Source organism: Nylanderia fulva, unplaced genomic scaffold, assembly GCF_048542155.1.
Source record: "Nylanderia fulva isolate GAGA-0341 unplaced genomic scaffold, ASM4854215v1 Scaffold11, whole genome shotgun sequence".
NCBI lineage: Eukaryota > Metazoa > Arthropoda > Insecta > Hymenoptera > Formicidae > Nylanderia > Nylanderia fulva.
This window is the reverse complement of record NW_028189302.1, coordinates 2,517,521-2,537,687: the sequence shown is the minus strand read 5'-3', so window position 1 is coordinate 2,537,687 and position 20,167 is coordinate 2,517,521. Positions and strand designations below refer to the sequence as shown.

The window sequence follows — 20,167 nt, the reverse complement described above, 5'->3', positions numbered from 1 at the left end:
ATTAGCGATATCTTTTGCACGATTGAATCCTCGGATCTTTATTGATATATGTTGTACATATATATACACTTTTCACTTTGTAAATACACATTCAACAAGCTTCAAGCATTCGTCAAGTATCGCTTATAATAATAAAATGAAGTAATTAAACATTAAACGCGCTTGTAGCTTTTGACAGAAAATTGTTACATAAACGTACAAATTCGTGCTGTCGAGGACTCGATCGAACATATTCGATAATTGTAAATAAGATCCATCGGGTTAGAATGTGCATGGTATGATTTGTAGGGGCCCGACCATACGGAACCGGTCACATAGGTGGTGCCCAGTACACGACCGTCAGCGGACAGGTGAACATCGCTCATGCCCCGCCTATGGTAAGCTTTGTTAAAAAAGCGCTAAATTGCTCTCAAGCTCACCTTGGATGTCGATGTTTTTTAGTTGCTTGTTATAAATATATATCGCGTCTCCAAGTGTTGTAAAAATTGGTATCTTCGGGAAATTTGATGTAGTAATGACAAGAGCTGAGCGTGTCATACTACTGTATAATTGTGGATGATTAATGACACGTGTGTGTGGATACAAATACACACATACATATATTATATATACATACATACATATTTTTATTATACTAAAATAACACAAGCGTAATAATATTATATAAAGTTCGTTTTAACTTGATTAATATTTTTTGACAGAAATCAGCTGATAACTGTGAAAAATATTAATCGAGTTTAAAGTATTATAACATACATATTATTTAAAATATATTATTTTAATTTTTATAACATATTATTTAAAAATTTAATCAGCAAATTAACGTTTAAATCAACTGATATCTGTCAAAAATATTAATAAAGTGAAAATTTGCTAATTAAATTTTAAAATAATATGTACAAAATATGAAAATGGTTATATGTTGTAAATAATGTTATAATACCTCATTTGCGATTATAATAATTTTGACAGTTATCAGCTGATTTCTATCAAAAAATATTAATCGGAGATGAGGTCTTATAACATACTATTACAATATTTACAACATATTGCTATTTTAATTTTATTATGTATATATAATATAAATACAAAATATATACTTAGGATAGTGGCTATATACTTTTTGCAAATGTCTAAAGTCGCACTTGATGAAATCATTGCACGTCAAGAAGAGCGAAAAAATTGTTTAAGGGACTAATAGACGGTTAAATTTATTTTCATGCTAGGCGCCTTCTATTGCGGACACAGAGTAGGTACATTACGATAACATTTTCAGTTATCTGTTACTGTTGAGTTTACGAATCTCTTCCGTTTTTTAATTCTCTCGTCTGATTCGTTTGCGTTCCATGTTTCTCTCTCGGTACAGCGCTTACTGGATTAAGATAAAAATCTCTATTACGCGTCACCAGCGCGGATCATTTAGATGCTCTCTCACGATAGGGGGAACATTCTTATTATTATTCGATCGATCAGTAAACTCTGTATCGCCGCAACTATTCAGTTGCAGTATTTACGTATACGCTTCGTTTACGTAAGCGCATTTCCCTTATTACTTTTTTCATTGGTTAATCGTTAAGCAAAATGTTGTTTCCAAAAAAAAGCACAATTTTTCTTATTAAAATCTTATTTTTTTTATTAAAATTCGATCGACTGTAGAGAGACTTTTGCAATGTACGATTGTTCAAAACCCAGGTCCAGCAAACTAAAGTGACATCCGTCCTATCCGAACCGCAACGTGCCTTATTGTCGACCATCAGCGCCGGTCACGAGGTGATCCATATCGCCGAGATGGAACTGTCTACCAAAGCTCAGCTGCCCGAACTAGGGACAGATCCGGCGTCCCTCAGATGGATCGAGCAGACGATCGACACCCACAAGCAGAATGTAGGCTCGCAAATTGCGGCGATGAACGCCGCGACCGCTCAGGTGGTCACGTTGACTTCGGGACCAGCCGATGACGTCGATCATACCGCAGTGGGAGCCGCGATTACGACGATTGCTACGAATTTACCAGAGATGACGAAGGGCGTGCGAATGATAGCCGCTCTCATGGACGATGATTCGTCTGGCGAGCGATTATTGGACGCCGCCCGGAAACTCTGTTCAGCCTTCTCCGATCTGCTGAAGGCCACGGAGCCGGAGACCAAAGAGGTGAGTGTTTCATTTCGTGGCGAATAGAACAGAAGAAAAACAATGTAAGAGTTAGAAGACGTGATTGTTAAATGTTAAAGTTTCGAATTCCTTCTTTCTTTCCTGCAGCCTTTCATAGCAACGACCTACGAACAATATGTAAGCACTATAACACGTCAAAGCTCTATGCAGATAATATTAGATGTATCTTTTTTTTACAGATACATTAGTCTATTTTCGAATCCTCGATCGTTAAAAGATGCGCTTTATAGAAGAATTTGTCAAATTATTTTAAATATTTCTTTCATTAATGTTTCCCTCTCTATTTCTTTTTATACGTGTATGTATATATAAGGACGCGTTATATACATTATATTTTACTTTTTAGCCACGGCAGAATCTTCTAAACGCGGCGTCGCGAGTGGGCGAAGCGTCGCACCAAGTATTGACAACCATCGGCGAAGAGGATGACTCGAATCGCGAGCTGCAAGACATGCTCCTTGCTCTCGCCAAGGCCGTCGCCAATACCACTGCTGCTCTAGTTCTGAAGGCAAAGAACATAGCAGCCACGTGCGAAGACTCAATTACCCAGAACAGGGTGATATCGGCCGCGACGCAATGCGCACTGGCCACATCGCAGCTCGTAGCCTGCGCCAAAGTGGTAGCGCCGACCTTACACTCGCCCGCCTGTCAGACGCAACTGATGAACGCCGTGCGCGAGGTGACCAAAGCTGTGGAGCGCCTGGTCGATGTCTGCAACGAGACGTGCGGCGACGAGAATCTGCTGAAGGAACTGAGCCTCGCCGCTGCCGAGGTCAGCCGCACCTTGAATGATCTTCTCAATCACATCAAGACTGCGACCAGGGGCGAACGCGCTAAGGAGTCCATTCAGGAGGGCGCGGTGGAGACGATTCTAGTTGCGACTGACAGACTATTCGCCAGCACCGGTGACGCCGGCGAGATGGTGCGCCAGGCACGAGTAGTTGGTCAAGCCACCGCTCAATTAATTCAGAGTATCAAAGGCGAGGCCGAGAGACAGACAGATTCAGAGCAGCAGCAACGTCTTCTGGCGGCGGCGAAACTGCTAGCCGACGCTACGGCCAAGATGGTGGAGGCGGCGCGACAGTGCGCCAGTAGTCCGCACGATGCGAGAATGCAGGATCAGCTTCGCCAAGCGGCGGAGGAATTGCGCGTCGCGACCACCGCGGCAGCAACCCCGGCGTTACGCAGGAAACTCATTACGCGTCTAGAGGCGTGCGCCAAACAGGCCGCATCCACAGCTACACAGTGCATCGCGGCGTCTTCCGGTGCCGGGCATCACAACACGAATTCAGCCAGTCAGGAGGAACTTAATATGGAGTGCCGCACGATAGCGCAACATATTCCTCACTTGGTATCGGGAGTAAAAGGCACTCAGGCACAGCCGGATAATCCGTCGGCGCAGCTAAACCTCATAAACGCTTCCGAGCAGTTTTTACAACCTGGTACTGCCGTGGTGAAGGCTGTCAGAGCTGTTCTACCGACGGTTACGGATCAGGCATCCGCTATGCAGCTGAACAATACCTCACAACAATTGGGATCCTCTTTGGCGGATCTAAGATCGGCGGTGACGCGCGCCAGAGAAGCTTGCAGTGGACTGGAGCTCGACGCTGCGGAGGAGTTGATAAATAGTCTGAAGGACGAGCTGGGTGAATTCTATCGCGCCGTCGAGGCGGCCTCTTTAAGACCTCTGCCAGAAGAGACAACGGAATCTACCGCTTTGAGACTCGGCGCAACGTCGAAGAATGTTGGATTTGCTATGGCGCAGTTATTGTCCGCCGCCAAGCAGGGTAACAAAAATTACACCGGAAGCGCCGCTAGAGAGACCGCGTCGGCCTTGAAAGACCTCACTTACGCCGTGCGCGGAGTAGCTGCTACATCTAACCAGCCGGAGACGCAGAAGAAGGTGTTGATGACTGCCGACGACGTGATTCTGCGATCTTTGCGCTTGGTCAAGGAAGCGCGACGCGTACTGAAGCATCCCGACGATCCTCAGAACGAAGCCAACTTAGCTGCGGTCGCCAAAGACGTCTCTTATTCGTTGAACAAGTGTGTGTCCTGCTTGCCCGGACAAAGAGACGTGGACGAAGCAATACATAACATCGACGATATGGCTCAACTGCTCAACACGAATGATTTCCCGCAAACGAGCAAGAGTTACGGGTAAATAACCTTTTTTCATTATATATTTTTTCGTTTATCTCAGTTTATAGTTCTTTTATTGCCTAATGCATCCTTATTGCTTGCCTAGAATAATTGTACTATTTCAGTTTTGTTGTACACTTTGCGATTTTTACTTTACAGACAATTACAGAGCGACCTCAATAACGCGGCCGCCAATCTGAACGACGCGTCCTCGAACATAGTGTCGTCCGTGCGTTCACCCGTGCAGCTCGCAAACTCGTCGAGACAATTCACCAATGCGTTCGGCGATCTGCTGGGCGTGGGCATGGAGATGGCGGGTCAGACGACGATCGAGACCCGTAGCCAGGTGGTCGTGTCGCTGAAGAACGTCACCATGACGTCCGGCAAGCTCCTAGTGACCGCCAAATCGGTCGCGGCCGACCCCACCGCGCCAAACGCGAAGAATCAACTTTCAGCAGCGGCACGCGCGGTCACCGATTCCATCAACTACCTGGTGGACGTGTGCACTTCGGCGGCGCCCGGACAAAACGAGTGCGACAACGCTATCAGGAATATTCAATCCATGCGATCTCTGCTCGACAATCCGAGCGAGCCCATCTCCGATGTTTCGTACTTCGAGTGTCTGGAAACAGTAATGGAGAAGAGCAAGAGCCTCGGTGATGGTATGACCGGCATTGCGAACTACGCGAAGAAGTCGGAACACGAGAACTTTTCCGTAGCAGTCCGCGGAGTCTCCTCTTCGATCTGCGGCCTGATCGAAGCTGCGGCTCAAGCCGCTTATCTTGCTGGAGTGAGCGACCCTACATCGGTAGCGGGTAAACCAGGTCTGGTGGATCAAGCACAGTTCTTACGAGCAGCGCAAGCCATACACAGCGGTTGCCAGAGTCTCAGCAATCCTACCACTACGCAAGAGCAAGTGCTCTCGGCCGCAACCATAATCGCTAAGCACACCAGCGCGGTTTGCAACGCGTGTAGACTTGCCTCCAGTAAGACCAGCAATCCGGTAGCCAAGCGGCACTTTGTTCAGTCGGCCAAGGACGTCGCCAATTCGACGGCGTGCCTCGTCAAGGAGATCAAGGCGCTTGATAAGAATTATTCCGACGCCAATCGCGAGAAATGTACGGAAGCTACGAAACCATTACTTGAGGCGGTCGACAATCTCTGCACATTCGCGAGCTCTCCCGAGTTTGCGAGTCAACCGGCCAAGATATCCATCGCGGCCAGAGCCGCCCAGGAACCGATCACCAGCGCCGGCAAATCCATCATTGACGGTTCCTGCGCCATGGTGCAGGCGGCCAAGAGTCTCGCGGTCAGCCCGAAGGATCCGCCGACCTGGCAATTGCTCGCTAATCACAGCAAGAGCGTCAGCGACTCGATCAAGTCGCTGGTGGCGTCGATTCGCGATAAGGCACCCGGTCAGAAGGAGTGCGACGCGGCGATCGAGAAGTTGTCAGCGCGCATTCGCGAGCTCGATGCCGCTTCGTTGAGCGCGGTTTCGCAGGCCCTGCTGCCACGTCGCGAGAACACCGTGCAGGGATTCACCGACCAGATGGAGAGCAGCGCGAGCGAATTGCGCGAGAAACTCGAACCCCTACGCACCGCCGCCAAATACGAGGCGGAGAACGTCGGCCATGCCGTCAATCAGATTGCCCTTTATTCGGAACCGCTCGTCTCAGGCGCGATCGGCGCCGCGTCCAACATGGTGCACTCGAAGCAGCAGATGGTGCTGCTGGACCAGACCAAGACCGTGGCCGAGTCGGCGTTGCAGTTGATCTACGTTACGAAGGAGTCCGGTGGGAATCCGAAGGCCGTCGCGCTACACTCCGAGGTGGACGAGACCGTTGAGTCCACCAAAGATGCTCTTCAAGAACTGCAAAATACTCTCGAGACCATATCTACGTCCGCGGGTATCGTGACTGGTTTAATCGACACGATTTCCCGCGCGATGGTCAGACTGGAAGATCATCGAATGTCTACTATCGACACCGTGGATTCTTATGTGGATTATCAGACGAGGATGGTCGAAGCTGCTAAAGAGATCGCTCGCTTGGCTCAAGAAATGGTAAACTTTTGTATCTATAATTGTATAATATACAATGCTCTAATATACACTTTTTATAATACATTATTATTTTAAAATTTAATTAGCAAGTTAATACTTTATTCATATTTTTTGACAGAAATCAGCTATTTAAAGACCTTTATCTGCTAATTAAATTTGTTTATTAATAATATACGTTATAAAAGTAAAAATAATGTTCTAAATAATGTTATAATATTTTAAAGTGAATTAATATTTTTGAAAGATATCAATTGATTTTTGTCAAAAAATATTATTCATGTTATAAAAGTAAAAATAATATGTTATATACTTTAAAGTAAATTAATATTTTTGACAGATGTCAGCTGATTTCTGTCAAAAAATATTCATGTTACCAAAGTAAAAATAATATGTTACAATATTTATATACTCTTCTTTTATTTACAGTCGACCAAATCTAGCACAGATGTGGCTAGATTGGGTCCCTTAGCGGTCGACATATCGCATAAGTACACCCAGCTTGCTCGCGACACCTCCGGAGCATCCGCAGCCGCATCCAATGCCGATGTGTCTGCCAAACTTCGCACAGGTGTCCAGGAACTTGGACGAGCTTGTGCGGATATTGTTCGCGCTGCCGGCACTTGTCAGATGTCACCTGGCGACGCTTACGCCCAACGAGAGGTCGCAGAGCACAGCAAGAACGTGACCGAAAAAGTATCGCAGGTGTTGGCGGCTCTACAGGCGGGTTCGCGTGGCACTCAGGCGTGCATCAACGCCGCCAGCACCGTTTCCGGCATCATCGGCGACTTGGACACTACCATCATGTTTGCCACCGCCGGCACGTTGCACGCCGAGAATGAGAGCGACACGTTCGCTGATCATCGTGAAAGTATACTGCAGACCGCCAAGGCACTGGTGGAAGATACGAAGACGTTGGTCGCCGGGGCGGCATCCTCGCAAGAACAGCTGGCAGTCGCGGCGCAAAACGCAGTGTCGACCATCGTCCAGCTCGCCGAGGTCGTCAAGTACGGAGCGGCCAGTTTGGGCAGTCAGAATCCGGAAGCCCAGGTGATGCTAATCAATGCCGTGAAGGACGTCGCTTCCGCACTCGGTGACCTCATACACGCTACTAAGGCCGCCAGTGGAAAACCCATCAACGACCCCAGTATGGCACATCTTAAGGATTCCGCCAAGGTAATTCGCTTACATGCGGATCTTTTTCCGTCTTTTGCTTCTGTGATCAATTGTTTAGTCGTCGTTCTAACAAGAATGGAATTATCAGGCGTTGTCGCTTAGGATTAACCACTTGCTAGATTGGAAGAAGAGAAGGAGATAAGTTTTTGATAATTTTCAATGGAATAATGTGCTCAAATAATGAACTTACTTATTAATTATTAATTTGACGAAATCCTATATAATAAAAATTCCTGTAATCAATTAATTTAGCGAGTAATTTAATAATTTCAGTGTAATCATAGAACATATACGCTGAACCTTGTAAGTTTCGCAGAAATATTTTTTGATGAAATTAATATAAATCCCCCGTGTAAGTATTAATGAAGACTAATAACAAATTTGCAGAGTTTTAATTAATTTCCCAAGTTTTAATAATATTTTATTTCAAACATAACACCATAAAGAATGCATATCCTTCTTAAAACATTTTTTTGGGGTGGACTTTAATCGACTCATTTTGACGAACACGTTCTTATTTGCCTCTCTAACCGATTTCGTTCTCATTTTACTAAAATCTCGTTCACCTGAAAAAAGGTTAGTAATTCATCATCATCGTTCTCGAAATTATAGATATACAGGACAAGAGTATCTCTCTCTTTCTCCAGACCAAAATAAAAAAATTATATACATATATGAGCGACATTATTAAAGTCCACCTTGAACGGCTCTCCTTGCTCGGCTTCGTACTTCCATCTTTCTGTATGTATTATACATCTTTGTAAAGAATATGTTGTTTGTCTGTAATGATTTTCTCCGCTTGTTTTGCTTGTTTCTCACTCCTTTCCCGGAGGGAGGTGATAATGACAGCCAGTAGTAATAATGTAGAGCGTAATCCTATCTGTCTATCATGAATGTTTCGACGATGCAAATTTGGTGGACTTTAATACTACGAGTCTCTCACATTGACGATTTTGGTCTGGCCGGTTCTCCCGGATCTTAGGTCTTAGAGCGACAGCTGCAGCAGCAGTTTGTGCATCTGAGCGACGTCGGCGGTTCGGAATCGGAATGGTTCGTGTCCGATCAAGAGGAGGAACTAATCCGTCTGCTCTCCACTTCGGAAAGCTCTCAGCCGGCACAACGGACGTCCGACTTAGTGTTGCTCATGTAGCCGGACTTTTCGTTCTTCCCTTCCCTTCTTCGTCATTGTATTTTTTATCGTAGTTTTGTATGACATATAGCGGGAGTAATTAACGTGTTTGATGCCTTTTACGTAGAGAAAATATAATGTAGATTTGCTAAAAACCATGTAAACTATATAAGGCATTAGCGAGAGATGTCGAGTACTCGACATCAACATATAGTGATCATTTCTAACATTCATTAATATGAAAAGAGCGATTATAGTTTAATATTTAGGACCATATAGAAATATATCGAGATTAACACACTTTATTATAATCAGAATATGTCTTTTTGCACTTTTTTGAGTAAAATGATAGATTAAAAAAATTTTACATCAAGCAAATCAGTCGGTCTTTCTTCGTTAGCGACCTATTATTTTCACCGAACACTTTATCTCAATTTAGTTTATATAATTTAATCGGGCAAATCATCCTTAGGTACGTACGTTCTATTCACAGCGATGCGTTTTGGATCATTAACACAGTCTGTTAGAGTTGATGCTTCCGCATAATTTTTCGCTTATCGTTTCATCAGATCATTTAGATAGGCTCATGTAACCATGACACGCGCATCGGGCACTAATATGTGTTAACACACTACATATTATTTCCCTCTAAGTGTATTTGTGCTCATTATTTTAAGATCATCACTCAAAATCTAATAGTACTAACTAAATATTCCGTTTCTCTCGTGGATATTAATATCACAAGTGTAGAAAGGACTTGTATACAATAAATGCACTCACATCATGATCTGATCTTCGTTCAGGTGATGGTGACCAATGTGACGTCGCTGCTGAAGACGGTCAAAGCCGTGGAGGATGAACACACGCGTGGAACTAGAGCCTTAGAGTCCACGATTGAGGCTATAGCCCAGGAGATTCGAGCACTCAACAGCTCGGAGACCCAGAAGAGCCACGTGACCCCGGAGGACCTTGTACGTTGTACGAAGAGCATCACTCTAGCGACTGCGAAGGCGGTCTCCGCCGGCAACAGCTGCAAGCAGGACGACATTATCGCCGCCGCGAACATGGGCAGAAAGTCCATCAGCGACATGCTGACGATTTGCAAGAGCGCAGCCTACAATTGCGCGGAGACCGCCGAGCTGCGTGATCGTACCCTTCAAGCGGGTCACGATGTCGCCATCAACTACCGAGAGCTGCTTCAGGCCATTCTGCAGATATCATCCAGGTCGAGCGACGCCAAGCATACCCTGCCAGCGATCTCGCGCAAGATCGCGCAGAGTGTGACGGAGCTGGTGGCAGTAGCGGAGTTGTTGAAAGGCAACGATTGGGTCGATCCGGACGATCCTACGGTGATCGCGGAAAACGAACTGCTCGGTGCAGCAGCTAGTATCGACGCGGCCGCCAAGAAACTGGCCAGTCTGAGACCAAGAAGAAGCATTCAGGTGGGTTTTCGATTTTGTTATTACATTCGTGATTACTCGTAATGTTACAGCTACAGGAAAAAGGTCGTCTCCCGGTTTCCGTGAGATATGTTTGATTTTCTTGGTCGTTGTGAATGATCGACCGAGAATCGAACATATTATTACGGCGATCGGAAAAGTCAGCTGTTGCGGGTGAGTGTTAATTAAGAACATTCCAGTTATCATCTCTTTATTTTCATAATTTATTGCAAATTATCTAATTTTTTTTTAATATATGTATTCTCTCGTTTACAACAGGAGACGCCCGAAGATATGAATTTCGATGAAATGATTCTGGAAGCCGCCAAGTCGATCGCCGCCGCCACCTCGGCGCTGATAAAAGCGGCGAGTGCTGCACAACGGGAACTAATCGCGACCGGCAAAGTGTCCCGCATGCCGTTGACCAGTTCCGACGATGGCCAATGGTCCGAGGGTCTGATTTCGGCCGCTCGAATGGTGGCAGCCGCCACTCATAGTCTCGTGGAATCCGCGAACGCTCTTGTTCAAGGCGTAAGTTCCGAAGAGAAGTTGATCTCCAGCGCTAAGCAGGTTGCCAGCAGCACGGCCCAGCTATTGGTCGCTTGCAAGGTCAAGGCGGACCCTGATAGCGACAGCACAAAGCGTCTACAGGCGGCCGGTAACGCCGTAAAGCGTGCTACTGATAATCTTGTACGCGCTGCGCAACAGGCTATTCAACAGGAAGAGGACAGATCGTTGGTCCTGAACCGCCGAATGGTAGGCGGGATCGCGCAAGAGATCGACGCACGTTCGGAAGTGTTACGAATCGAACGCGAGCTGGAGGAGGCACGAGGCAGACTCACCGCCATTCGTCTAGCCAAGTATAAAAACCGGTCGGACCTGGCCGACGGCGACGGCGAGCTGTCAGCCGAGCAGAGCGGCTACCAGAGCTACACCACCCGATACGAGACTAGAGCGTACGAGCCGCAAAGCACGCCCTCGCCTATTCAAACGATGAACCACACCCTGGATCAGTTGCAATCTACCACGCAGCACATCAGTCACCAGTTCGGTGATCGGCAGAATCTGATCAGCCCGGAGAAGGTGCACTCGACGCAGAGTACGCTCGAAAGGAAGATGAAAGACAGTCAGTATCGATCCACCGTGGACAATCAATACGGATCCCTGGACAGGAAGTACATCATCGACAGTCATCAAGACAGGAGTCCGTACGTCGTCACCGAGAGGAAGATTATCACGGACAATTCGCCAGGTCAGTACAGCTCGATCGAGCGAAGGATCAACCAGGAGAGTTTCACCTCGGAGAGGAGACACGCGGACGGGATTCCTTCCCCGATTTCGTACCCGACTCCGCCGCCTCAACACATATTGTATTCACCGAAACCCCCGTCCACTATCCCCAAGATTATTCAGGAGCAAACTCTTGACGATTCCAAGGATCAGAAATATTCGACCGATCGGTTTTCGGGTGTCAGCCCGATGAGCACCTTCCGTTCCGAGAAGCAGGTAGAGAGTCAGCGATTCAGCGGAGGGATCCCGCAGCATCAGACCTTCAAGAACGTCGAGAGCAAGGTCATCCCTGGCGGCAGAATGGAGACCATCACGACGAAGACGTACACGTCCACACCCGGCAAGAGCAGCAGCTCCAACTACGAGACTACGGAGGAGACCAAGGAGTACACAACGTCCGGTAACGATCTGTCGACGTTTAAGGGTTTTGACAAGAATGATTCCCTCGAGGAGCGCACGATGAAGCAGTCGATGCACAAGGTCACGGAGAAGAAAACCGTCACCATGACGACGTCGAGCCGGCAGGAATCCAACACGAAGACCTTCCGCTATGAGGATAAGCAGTGAAGATGAAAGTAACGAAACGAAGGATTAATTAATCTCGTTCGGAAATAATCTTAAGAAAAGTAATTCGTACCGCTTACAAGAGAACGCACTATGAAAACGCGATAGGGTTTTAACAAAATAGTTGGTCAATTAAAATCGATAATTGTATTCAGCTGTTGTATCGAGATCAAAATAATTCATTATTCAATGATATTTGACGTATCTCAACTTACGCTGAACATATTACGTCAAGAGTATTCAATTTATTGTCTCGAAGAAAACAATAACAAGTTATTCATAGAAACGAATATAGAAAGTGCTCTTAGATAGATGTAACACTCGTGCTTTCCATCTGTAGCCTTATGAACGTATTTCGATAGCCATATACAAACGATTTTATGACGACGAGTTGAGATTGCACGTAATATTACATATTTCGGACATATATATATATATATATAAAAACTGGGCGCATATTATGGATTTTTGTCGATCATTTATACAACAGTTTAGTTGATCATTAAGAAGTTTTAGAGCTTCTAAATCTTTATAAATTTGAATTATGTAAAATAATCATTTATATATTATATATGTAATAAGTTAATAATAATTTAATATTATTAATTTAATACATATATATAGATATATCAAATATATTCATGTAAATTCATATTCTGGAGTAAACTATTTATTCGATAAAAAATTACGTTGCTCAACATCAATGAAACAAATTTTTGATCGATTTAAAAATCCATATTATGCACCTAGTCTAAGAGAACAATTGTAATAACTGTTCGCCTCTGTATTCGCGCAAGCAAAGATTTTTTTTCTCGCTTTATACTGTACTTCTCGAGGATATATTTAGACATATGGTAATATCGCGCTTGATTTAATGTTAGAATTTACGTTTTACGTTTACTCATTTACGGGTTAAGAAGAAAAACCACGAATTAACAAGAGAAGCAACATATCATTTAATTTTATTAATTTTTCCGATGCCGCGCGGCGCCGAAATCGGCCCGGCGAAGCACCGCTACTATTAACACTTTCCGCTTTTTCTCGATTAACCTTGCCCCCCTTTCCCGGCGTCTCTATTTATTCCGAGTATCTTCGCAAAACTATATATCTCTCGCTCGACTCTTGTTATGTTTTTCCTAGTGCGCGATTTACGTGCCTGCAGGCGGTGGCTCGTGTTTTCGATGAATTTATTAATCGTCATAGAGCTTTTATATTCGCGAGCCTAATTAGACTTCCATGAGTGATCGATTAGTGCAATTGTTAGTCTTTTTTCTGCGAATATATACATATATATATATATATACACACATAAGGTCTGTTTTTTTTTTTACTGAACTCAGCTGAACTAGTGCAGAACTCTTTTTCCAATGTGGAGTAATAAAGATAAACTCTGAACTAGTGCAGCCAGTTTAGCTGAGTTTAGTCAAAAAGAACACACCTATAGATTACTACTATTGTATTAATATCCCGAAATTTCGGGAAATCTCTAAAGCTAAGGGACTCCAACGAGAAAAGTGCCTGAGTTCAATGAGCTGCCGCTTCCTCTTTCAACGTAGCGATTTTGTAGAGAATTTTTAATATTACCAAAAATCAAAATGCTTTATTAATGGGATAGAGAGTGCCGAGCAAAACGATTGACATCAAAGCTCTTCCAAAGCGATATGCGTGCTCGTTTTTTTTTTATTGTGTACCTTTTAAGAGCATCAATCGCCAGTTTGTTAGATTGGCACAAACCGATGGCCAAACAGCTGATCTCTTTCATTTGGATCGATTCTGTGAATTAGCCGTGGCAGTATGTCTATATATTGTCACCGAATTACGATAAAATTATTTTTCTGTATAATTGTTGGATTCAGACGAGAGACGAATGTAGAATAATAATAATAAAGAATCGTGATCGGTTTGTGCGAATCTTTGCATCTAATAAAGGAATGTGCCATGATATATTACGAATGCGTGTAAGTGTGTATATCGGAAGATACGCGAATTATATAAAGATATATACATACACATAGATTATATATTATATATGTTATACACACACAAGACGTTCGCATATACATATACAAAATAACATAGCGATCTTTGCGATTAAAATAATGTTTTTCGTATATCGTTTTAATGGTTTATATATTGACTATGTAGAGGATATTTTTATATGTAGAATATAGAGGCTGCACGCGCGCAAGATATCTGATACTAATAATGGCTCGATCCTAGTATCGGCATTTCGTAGTGTTTAGTGTCAACAAGAGAGTGCAGATATTCTTCCAGCTAAAATTAAAACAATGAATCTCCCGGAAGGAACCGTCTCTTAGAAAAATCTACTTATTAATACTTATATATATATCTTTGTGCGCATGAATAATTCATCCTCTCATTTCTGTTCGCTACTGCCTTTTCCAATTGCTAATTATTATTATTATTTTTTTTTTTAGTAAATAATATACTCGATTTAACTAATATTGTCGGATGTGATCAAAGCGAAATCATTGTAAAAAGAAAAAAAAATGTAAAAACGCAGACACTTTTTTGCTGTAATTCGAAAATCTATATATAAATTCTCAATAGCTTTGCGATTACATTATAGTGTAAAAATCTACAAGCGTTTCTTCCTGTAAAAATTATAATTATCGCAAAAAATTTTGAATCAAATATTTTCAAATATCCGCAATTCACGCCATCATTGAAGTTAACTTTAACAATTTATTCGCTTGGACGCAACGTTAGTTTTTTAAGCTAATTCTGTAAATTTTTAAAATGATATAGATATATATACATAAAAATCTTGCAAATCTATGGAATGTTTGACGGAATGTTACGAGCTGCGACATTATATTGACGTTTTTATTATCGCTCTTTTTACTTATAATTATTAATCTTGATTATACAATACGAAAGATATTATCGTTATTATTATTAATCTTTTTATCGCCATTATTATTGAATCTAAATGTTTATACTCACACATAAACAGACGTAACCAATAAAGAATTTCTAACATTTATTGTTTTCGAAATTCATGAAATCCTTTATCCACGTTATAATATGTAGAGAAACTTATTAATAAACTGATCAAAACTTTACTTTTTTATACGGGGTGGTTGTTGCTACTTACGTAATATTTGTTAAATTGCTTTTATTTTTAAATTACTTTTTAATTTTTTAATATTATAAAATATTGTTTAATTCTATCGAGTTTACAAAATGAATATTTGATTATAGAAGAATTTGATAGAAATGATGCGCTAAAATAAGCCAGATAAATCCTGCTTTTCTAAATTAAAAAAAAAGTAGCGCCATAAGCAACCTTTAATTTTGATACAAACAATTTAGATTAGAATATTAGATGGAATTGCATACTTATGTTAATTTTATGTGGAAAACATTTGAATTGTTAATCTATAACATTGAACTATGCTCAATTTATGTTAACAAGAAGTATACAAATTTCAATGAAGGAAGATTTTCTTATATTATTAATTTAATGTAACAATATGTTAAAAGTAATTAATTGACGAAGATTATATTATTTTCATATTATTGTATGATTATATATTCAATTTAAATTAATTTAAAATAGTGATCAATTAACATTGAATTCTTGATAAATATTATCCGTCGTCTTTGGCAGATTTCTATAAAAAATTAATATGTAATAAAATATCACTTAAAGATACGCAGGAGTTTTGAGATAATGTATTTCATAATATCATATATATGCGTACAATCATATCGTATTGCTCGTAATCCTTACGCGAATAAATAAATTTAACAATTATGATTAATGAATGCAAAACGAGTAAGTAATACTGATAGTCTGGCAATAAAAGTATCTTCACTTTTCCGCGTAAGAATGTATAAAAAAGTAATCATAATATGCACAAAATAATTGTTAGACATATATGATTAATAAAAACATATTTTTAAGAATTAAGTAAAATAATAAAATTGGCTATTAATAATAATATATATATATAAACAATAAGGCCAGCAGAGCCAGAGCGGATGATAAAGCGCAAAAAACATTAACTTTTTTGTAACAGGTGTTAGTTACGATGAGTTTATTTCTAAGAATGTTTTTTTAAAATTAGATATTGCTAACAAGTGCATCAATCATTATCTAACTCGTCAATTAATATTTATATTTTATATATATATTTATTCAATAAAATATATTATTATGAAATAGTCGTGATATAGCATTCTACCATTATAATTAAATGATATCTGACAAAAAATGAATATTTATATTCATACCTGGTGCTAATGTATGAATTATTCTGCTTTGCTGTTTTCAATCAAAAATGTCTACTAATTAAGAACTTGCTTTTCCTTCAATAAGTGATATCAAAAAATTAGATATATAAATTTGGAGCTGCACGTATATAGTTATACAATAGATACATTTCCTTCAGAGCATGCTTCCTATCGGAATGTTGCCCTTTTTTATTGATTTGTTATCACAGGCGATAAATCATCGATTCAAATGCGAATAAAAAATGTTTATCTCGTGTGAATCAGGAAGTGTTTGGAAAGTATTAACAAATTAATATTTAGCTTAAAATGTAAACCATAATTGTAAAGAAAGGCGCCTCTAACGAGCAAATTGATTAACTTACGAATTTATTATAGTAATCGAAACGTTCTGCGGAAATTTTGTAAATTTATTGTAAATCTATATATTTAATAATAACATCAATTTAATAATAAATTCATAAGTTCAATCACAATTTGCTCATTAGAGGCCTTTCTTTACAATTAAGAAAGTGGTTGTTTTCGAAACGGCAATAGAGAAATGTATTTATTTAATTTATATGCAGTATAAACTGGTTTATACTCGTGTTCCCAGATATGCCTTGACGTGACGTGTTACGGGATGCAATCTGCAAGTAGAATAACCCCATACTATATGACTCATCTTTCCAATTCTACTTCTCAAACGATTGCATAATATGACGAAACTTTTATCTATATGAAACAATACAATGTAGCTACTTTTCGGTTCGGAATATAATTTATCTCTACTTATAACATTAATTATATCGAAAGGTCTATCTTATTACTGATATGTTTCCTCGAATGCATTTATAATTTTTCCATTGTATTATATTTAAAATTCCCGAAATGGGCCGATATGTTTGGCGCCTTTTTGCTCTTTGGATTTTACTTGTACAGCAAATATATAAATAAGTAATTAAATAGATTTTTGCGATTCTTATTTTTTATCATTGTTATTTTAATCATTATTATATCAATTATCATATCATATTACAAGCTGCATTCAATTCGGTCTATCTAATTAATTAATATTAATAATATTATATATAATTTATTAATATTATTATTTATAATATAAATATACAATATTATTACTATTAATATTAATATTCGTATTAATATATATGCTCTCTCTTATTAATATTCATATATTTTTCACACATATTACCTATCATATCTATATATATTAATATACTTATTCCGTGATTTGTTAGCTCTATAATCAATTCATGCAACTCTCTATAATCTCTATAATCAATTCAGCTCTATAATCAATAGCTCTATAATCAATTCATGGTGATGCAACTTCCGTTTAGCAGAGGAAGTTTGTCGATCGGGGTTAAGAGAAATGCTCCAATAAGGAAGTTCACATTGGTGATATGTGAATCACTGTAGATCAGTTTGTTTTAATATTTCTTTTTTTTTTTTTAGATGGATTCCTTTTTGAATTCTTGACCTTATATAATATATTATCGTTTTGCCGCGATTATATCGACGCCAATCATTATATGATACATCATTAATATACTTTTTCTTTGCAATTGTTGGTTGTATTTATAGTTGTATTAATTATATTAATTATATTGATATAAATATTACAAATTATTTATTTAATAAAATTAATAATAATATTTAATCCTCTATTTAACATATCCATATTATGTTAAATTAACATGAAAATATTTGTGGACCTCGCTTGGAACATGTGATATTTGTTAAACTTAAATTATAAATTTTTCAACTGTAAAGGACATCATTTAATTCGCAAATATTTGCATTCATATATAACATGTATTTTTAAAACAGATGTATATACATGTATTTTAAATAAAATACATGTTATTAATGAATGCAAATATTTGCGAATTAGATGATGTCCTTTACAGTTGATAAATTTAATGAATTTCTTTTTATAGATTCTTTAATTAATTTTTTTATTATCAAATACCCATGCAACATGTACAACAAATAGGAAATTTATTGCATTATTTTGTTTCTAATTTTCTTATTTTATATAATTTCTCAATTGATGTCGGTTTTTTCTTTAAAAAATTGTTACGATGTCTGGTTGTATTTGTATTTTTCTCTTTTTCACAAAATCTTATAAAATTAGATACTCATTGCTAGAATTTATAATTCAAGTATGTGTATTTAAAAATATACTTGTCGAGCTTTATTTGCTAAAATTCATTTTAAAAGTGTCAGAAGAAAATTTGAGTATGATGAAAAATTTAATAGAGTACAAATTGATAATTGATACGATTGGCATTTATGTACTTCAATAAAAATTAAATGTACGTAACAGTGGAAATATATCTAACTACCCAAGTTTTTAACATGGAATTATGAAACAATTTTGTTGCTCATGTCACAATTTGAACTTTATTGGAGCGAAGTCTTGTACTGATTGAAGTTTCTCAGTTAAATGAAAGATATCTACGTCATCAAATTGACCATACTCGGAGTTATTTCACGCTTAGCGGAAATGATTCTATTCTCATGTAATTGTCGAGACAGAAGATGGGCTCCTAATAATCGGATGTAGACTTTATTTAACTTTGTACCATTAAAAGACGAAAATTGTACCTTAACTTTGTACCATTAAAAGACGAAAGAGATAATAGACGAAATTTATACATGCACTTGATGCGCAAAAATCAAATAAGAGAAAAAAATACGAAATAATACGGAAAACAGTTTTCTCTCCTTTTCTATCTCAAGAGAAATCATTCGGCCAGGCTGATATATCTTCATGCTAAACAACGCATATTATTGACATAACATGAACTCACCGCGTGTCAATACGTACAATTTAATTTATTGACGTATATTATAACTTTCATTGCATGCAACGCTGATGTCATCAATGACCGATCAGTGTGAAATTGCGACGAGCGTTTAATATGCGTTGTTTAGCATGAAGATATATCAGCCTGTGCGAATGATCTCTCTTGAGATAGAAAAGGAGAGAAAACTGTTTTCCGTATTATTTCGTATTTTTTTCTCTTGTGTGTCTTTTGCGCATCAAGTGCGTGTATGCATTTCGTATATTATAACTTTCATTGCATGCAACGCTGATGTCATCAATGACCGATCAGTGTGAAATTGCGACGAGCGTTTAATATGCGTTGTTTAGCATGAAGATATATCAGCCTGTGCGAATGATTTCTCTTGAGATAGAAAAGGAGAGAAAACTGTTTTCCGTATTATTTCGTATTTTTTTCTCTTGTGTGTCTTTTGCGCATCAAGTGCGTGTATGCATTTCGTCTATTATCTTTTAATGATACAAAGTTAATTAATTACTGTTATGACTGAAACCATAAAATTGACGCGTAAAAAATTGTGAAAAATAAAAGAAAAAGTTAAAAGTTGATAGTATATCTGGTGGTAACTGGTACGAGTATAATCCAGTATCTGACATATGTAAGCTGATATATGCAAGACGCAAAATATTACCATAACGAAAAGACTTTATAAAGTTTATATACCTATTCAATATCAGTAATATGCATTTAACGTTTTAATTTGCATTTCGATCTTATGACATTCGATAATAATATTAAATAATTGAACTTGTTTCATTTGATTAACATGCAATTAATTTGTCTTATAAAAAATCATTGATATTTGATGATTTTAAATATACAATTAGTAGATAAGTTATATTTTTAATTAAATATAGAACATAAAAAAGAAGTCTAATTTGAAAATCCTTCCTTTGACATAAGCTAAATTTTTAATATTATATGTATGATGATGAAAGATTTTAAAATCTATCAAAATCAAATCTGAAATCTCAGATATACATATATATGATAATTGTCACCAAAAAAATTTTATCATCACATAAAATTATTAAAAAGAATTTGAAGAAGATATCTAAATGTCTAGTAATATATATTTTTAGGGGACCAT

At 39.0% G+C, this 20,167-nt stretch overlaps 1 protein-coding gene across 9 annotated transcripts in view; it reads left to right on the top strand.

Moving 5' to 3' along the window:
- rhea (Talin_middle and talin-RS domain-containing protein rhea) overlaps positions 1-14,976 on the top strand; it is a 69,946-nt gene extending 54,970 nt beyond the window's left edge. For 8 of the 9 annotated variants that reach the window (XM_029318655.2, XM_029318653.2, XM_029318656.2 and 5 more), the window contains 8 exons: positions 289-377; positions 1,693-2,151; positions 2,260-2,289; positions 2,519-4,332; positions 4,474-6,376; positions 6,803-7,549; positions 9,482-10,120; positions 10,397-14,976. In XM_029318655.2, the coding sequence (XP_029174488.1) occupies positions 289-377; positions 1,693-2,151; positions 2,260-2,289; positions 2,519-4,332; positions 4,474-6,376; positions 6,803-7,549; positions 9,482-10,120; positions 10,397-11,974 (7,259 nt within the window). In that variant the 3' untranslated portion in view covers positions 11,975-14,976. The remainder of the gene's footprint in view (positions 1-288; positions 378-1,692; positions 2,152-2,259; positions 2,290-2,518; positions 4,333-4,473; positions 6,377-6,802; positions 7,550-9,481; positions 10,121-10,396) is intronic. The other variant, XM_029318652.2, reaches the window with a different exon arrangement.
- Positions 14,977-20,167: the final 5,191 nt, after the last annotated feature.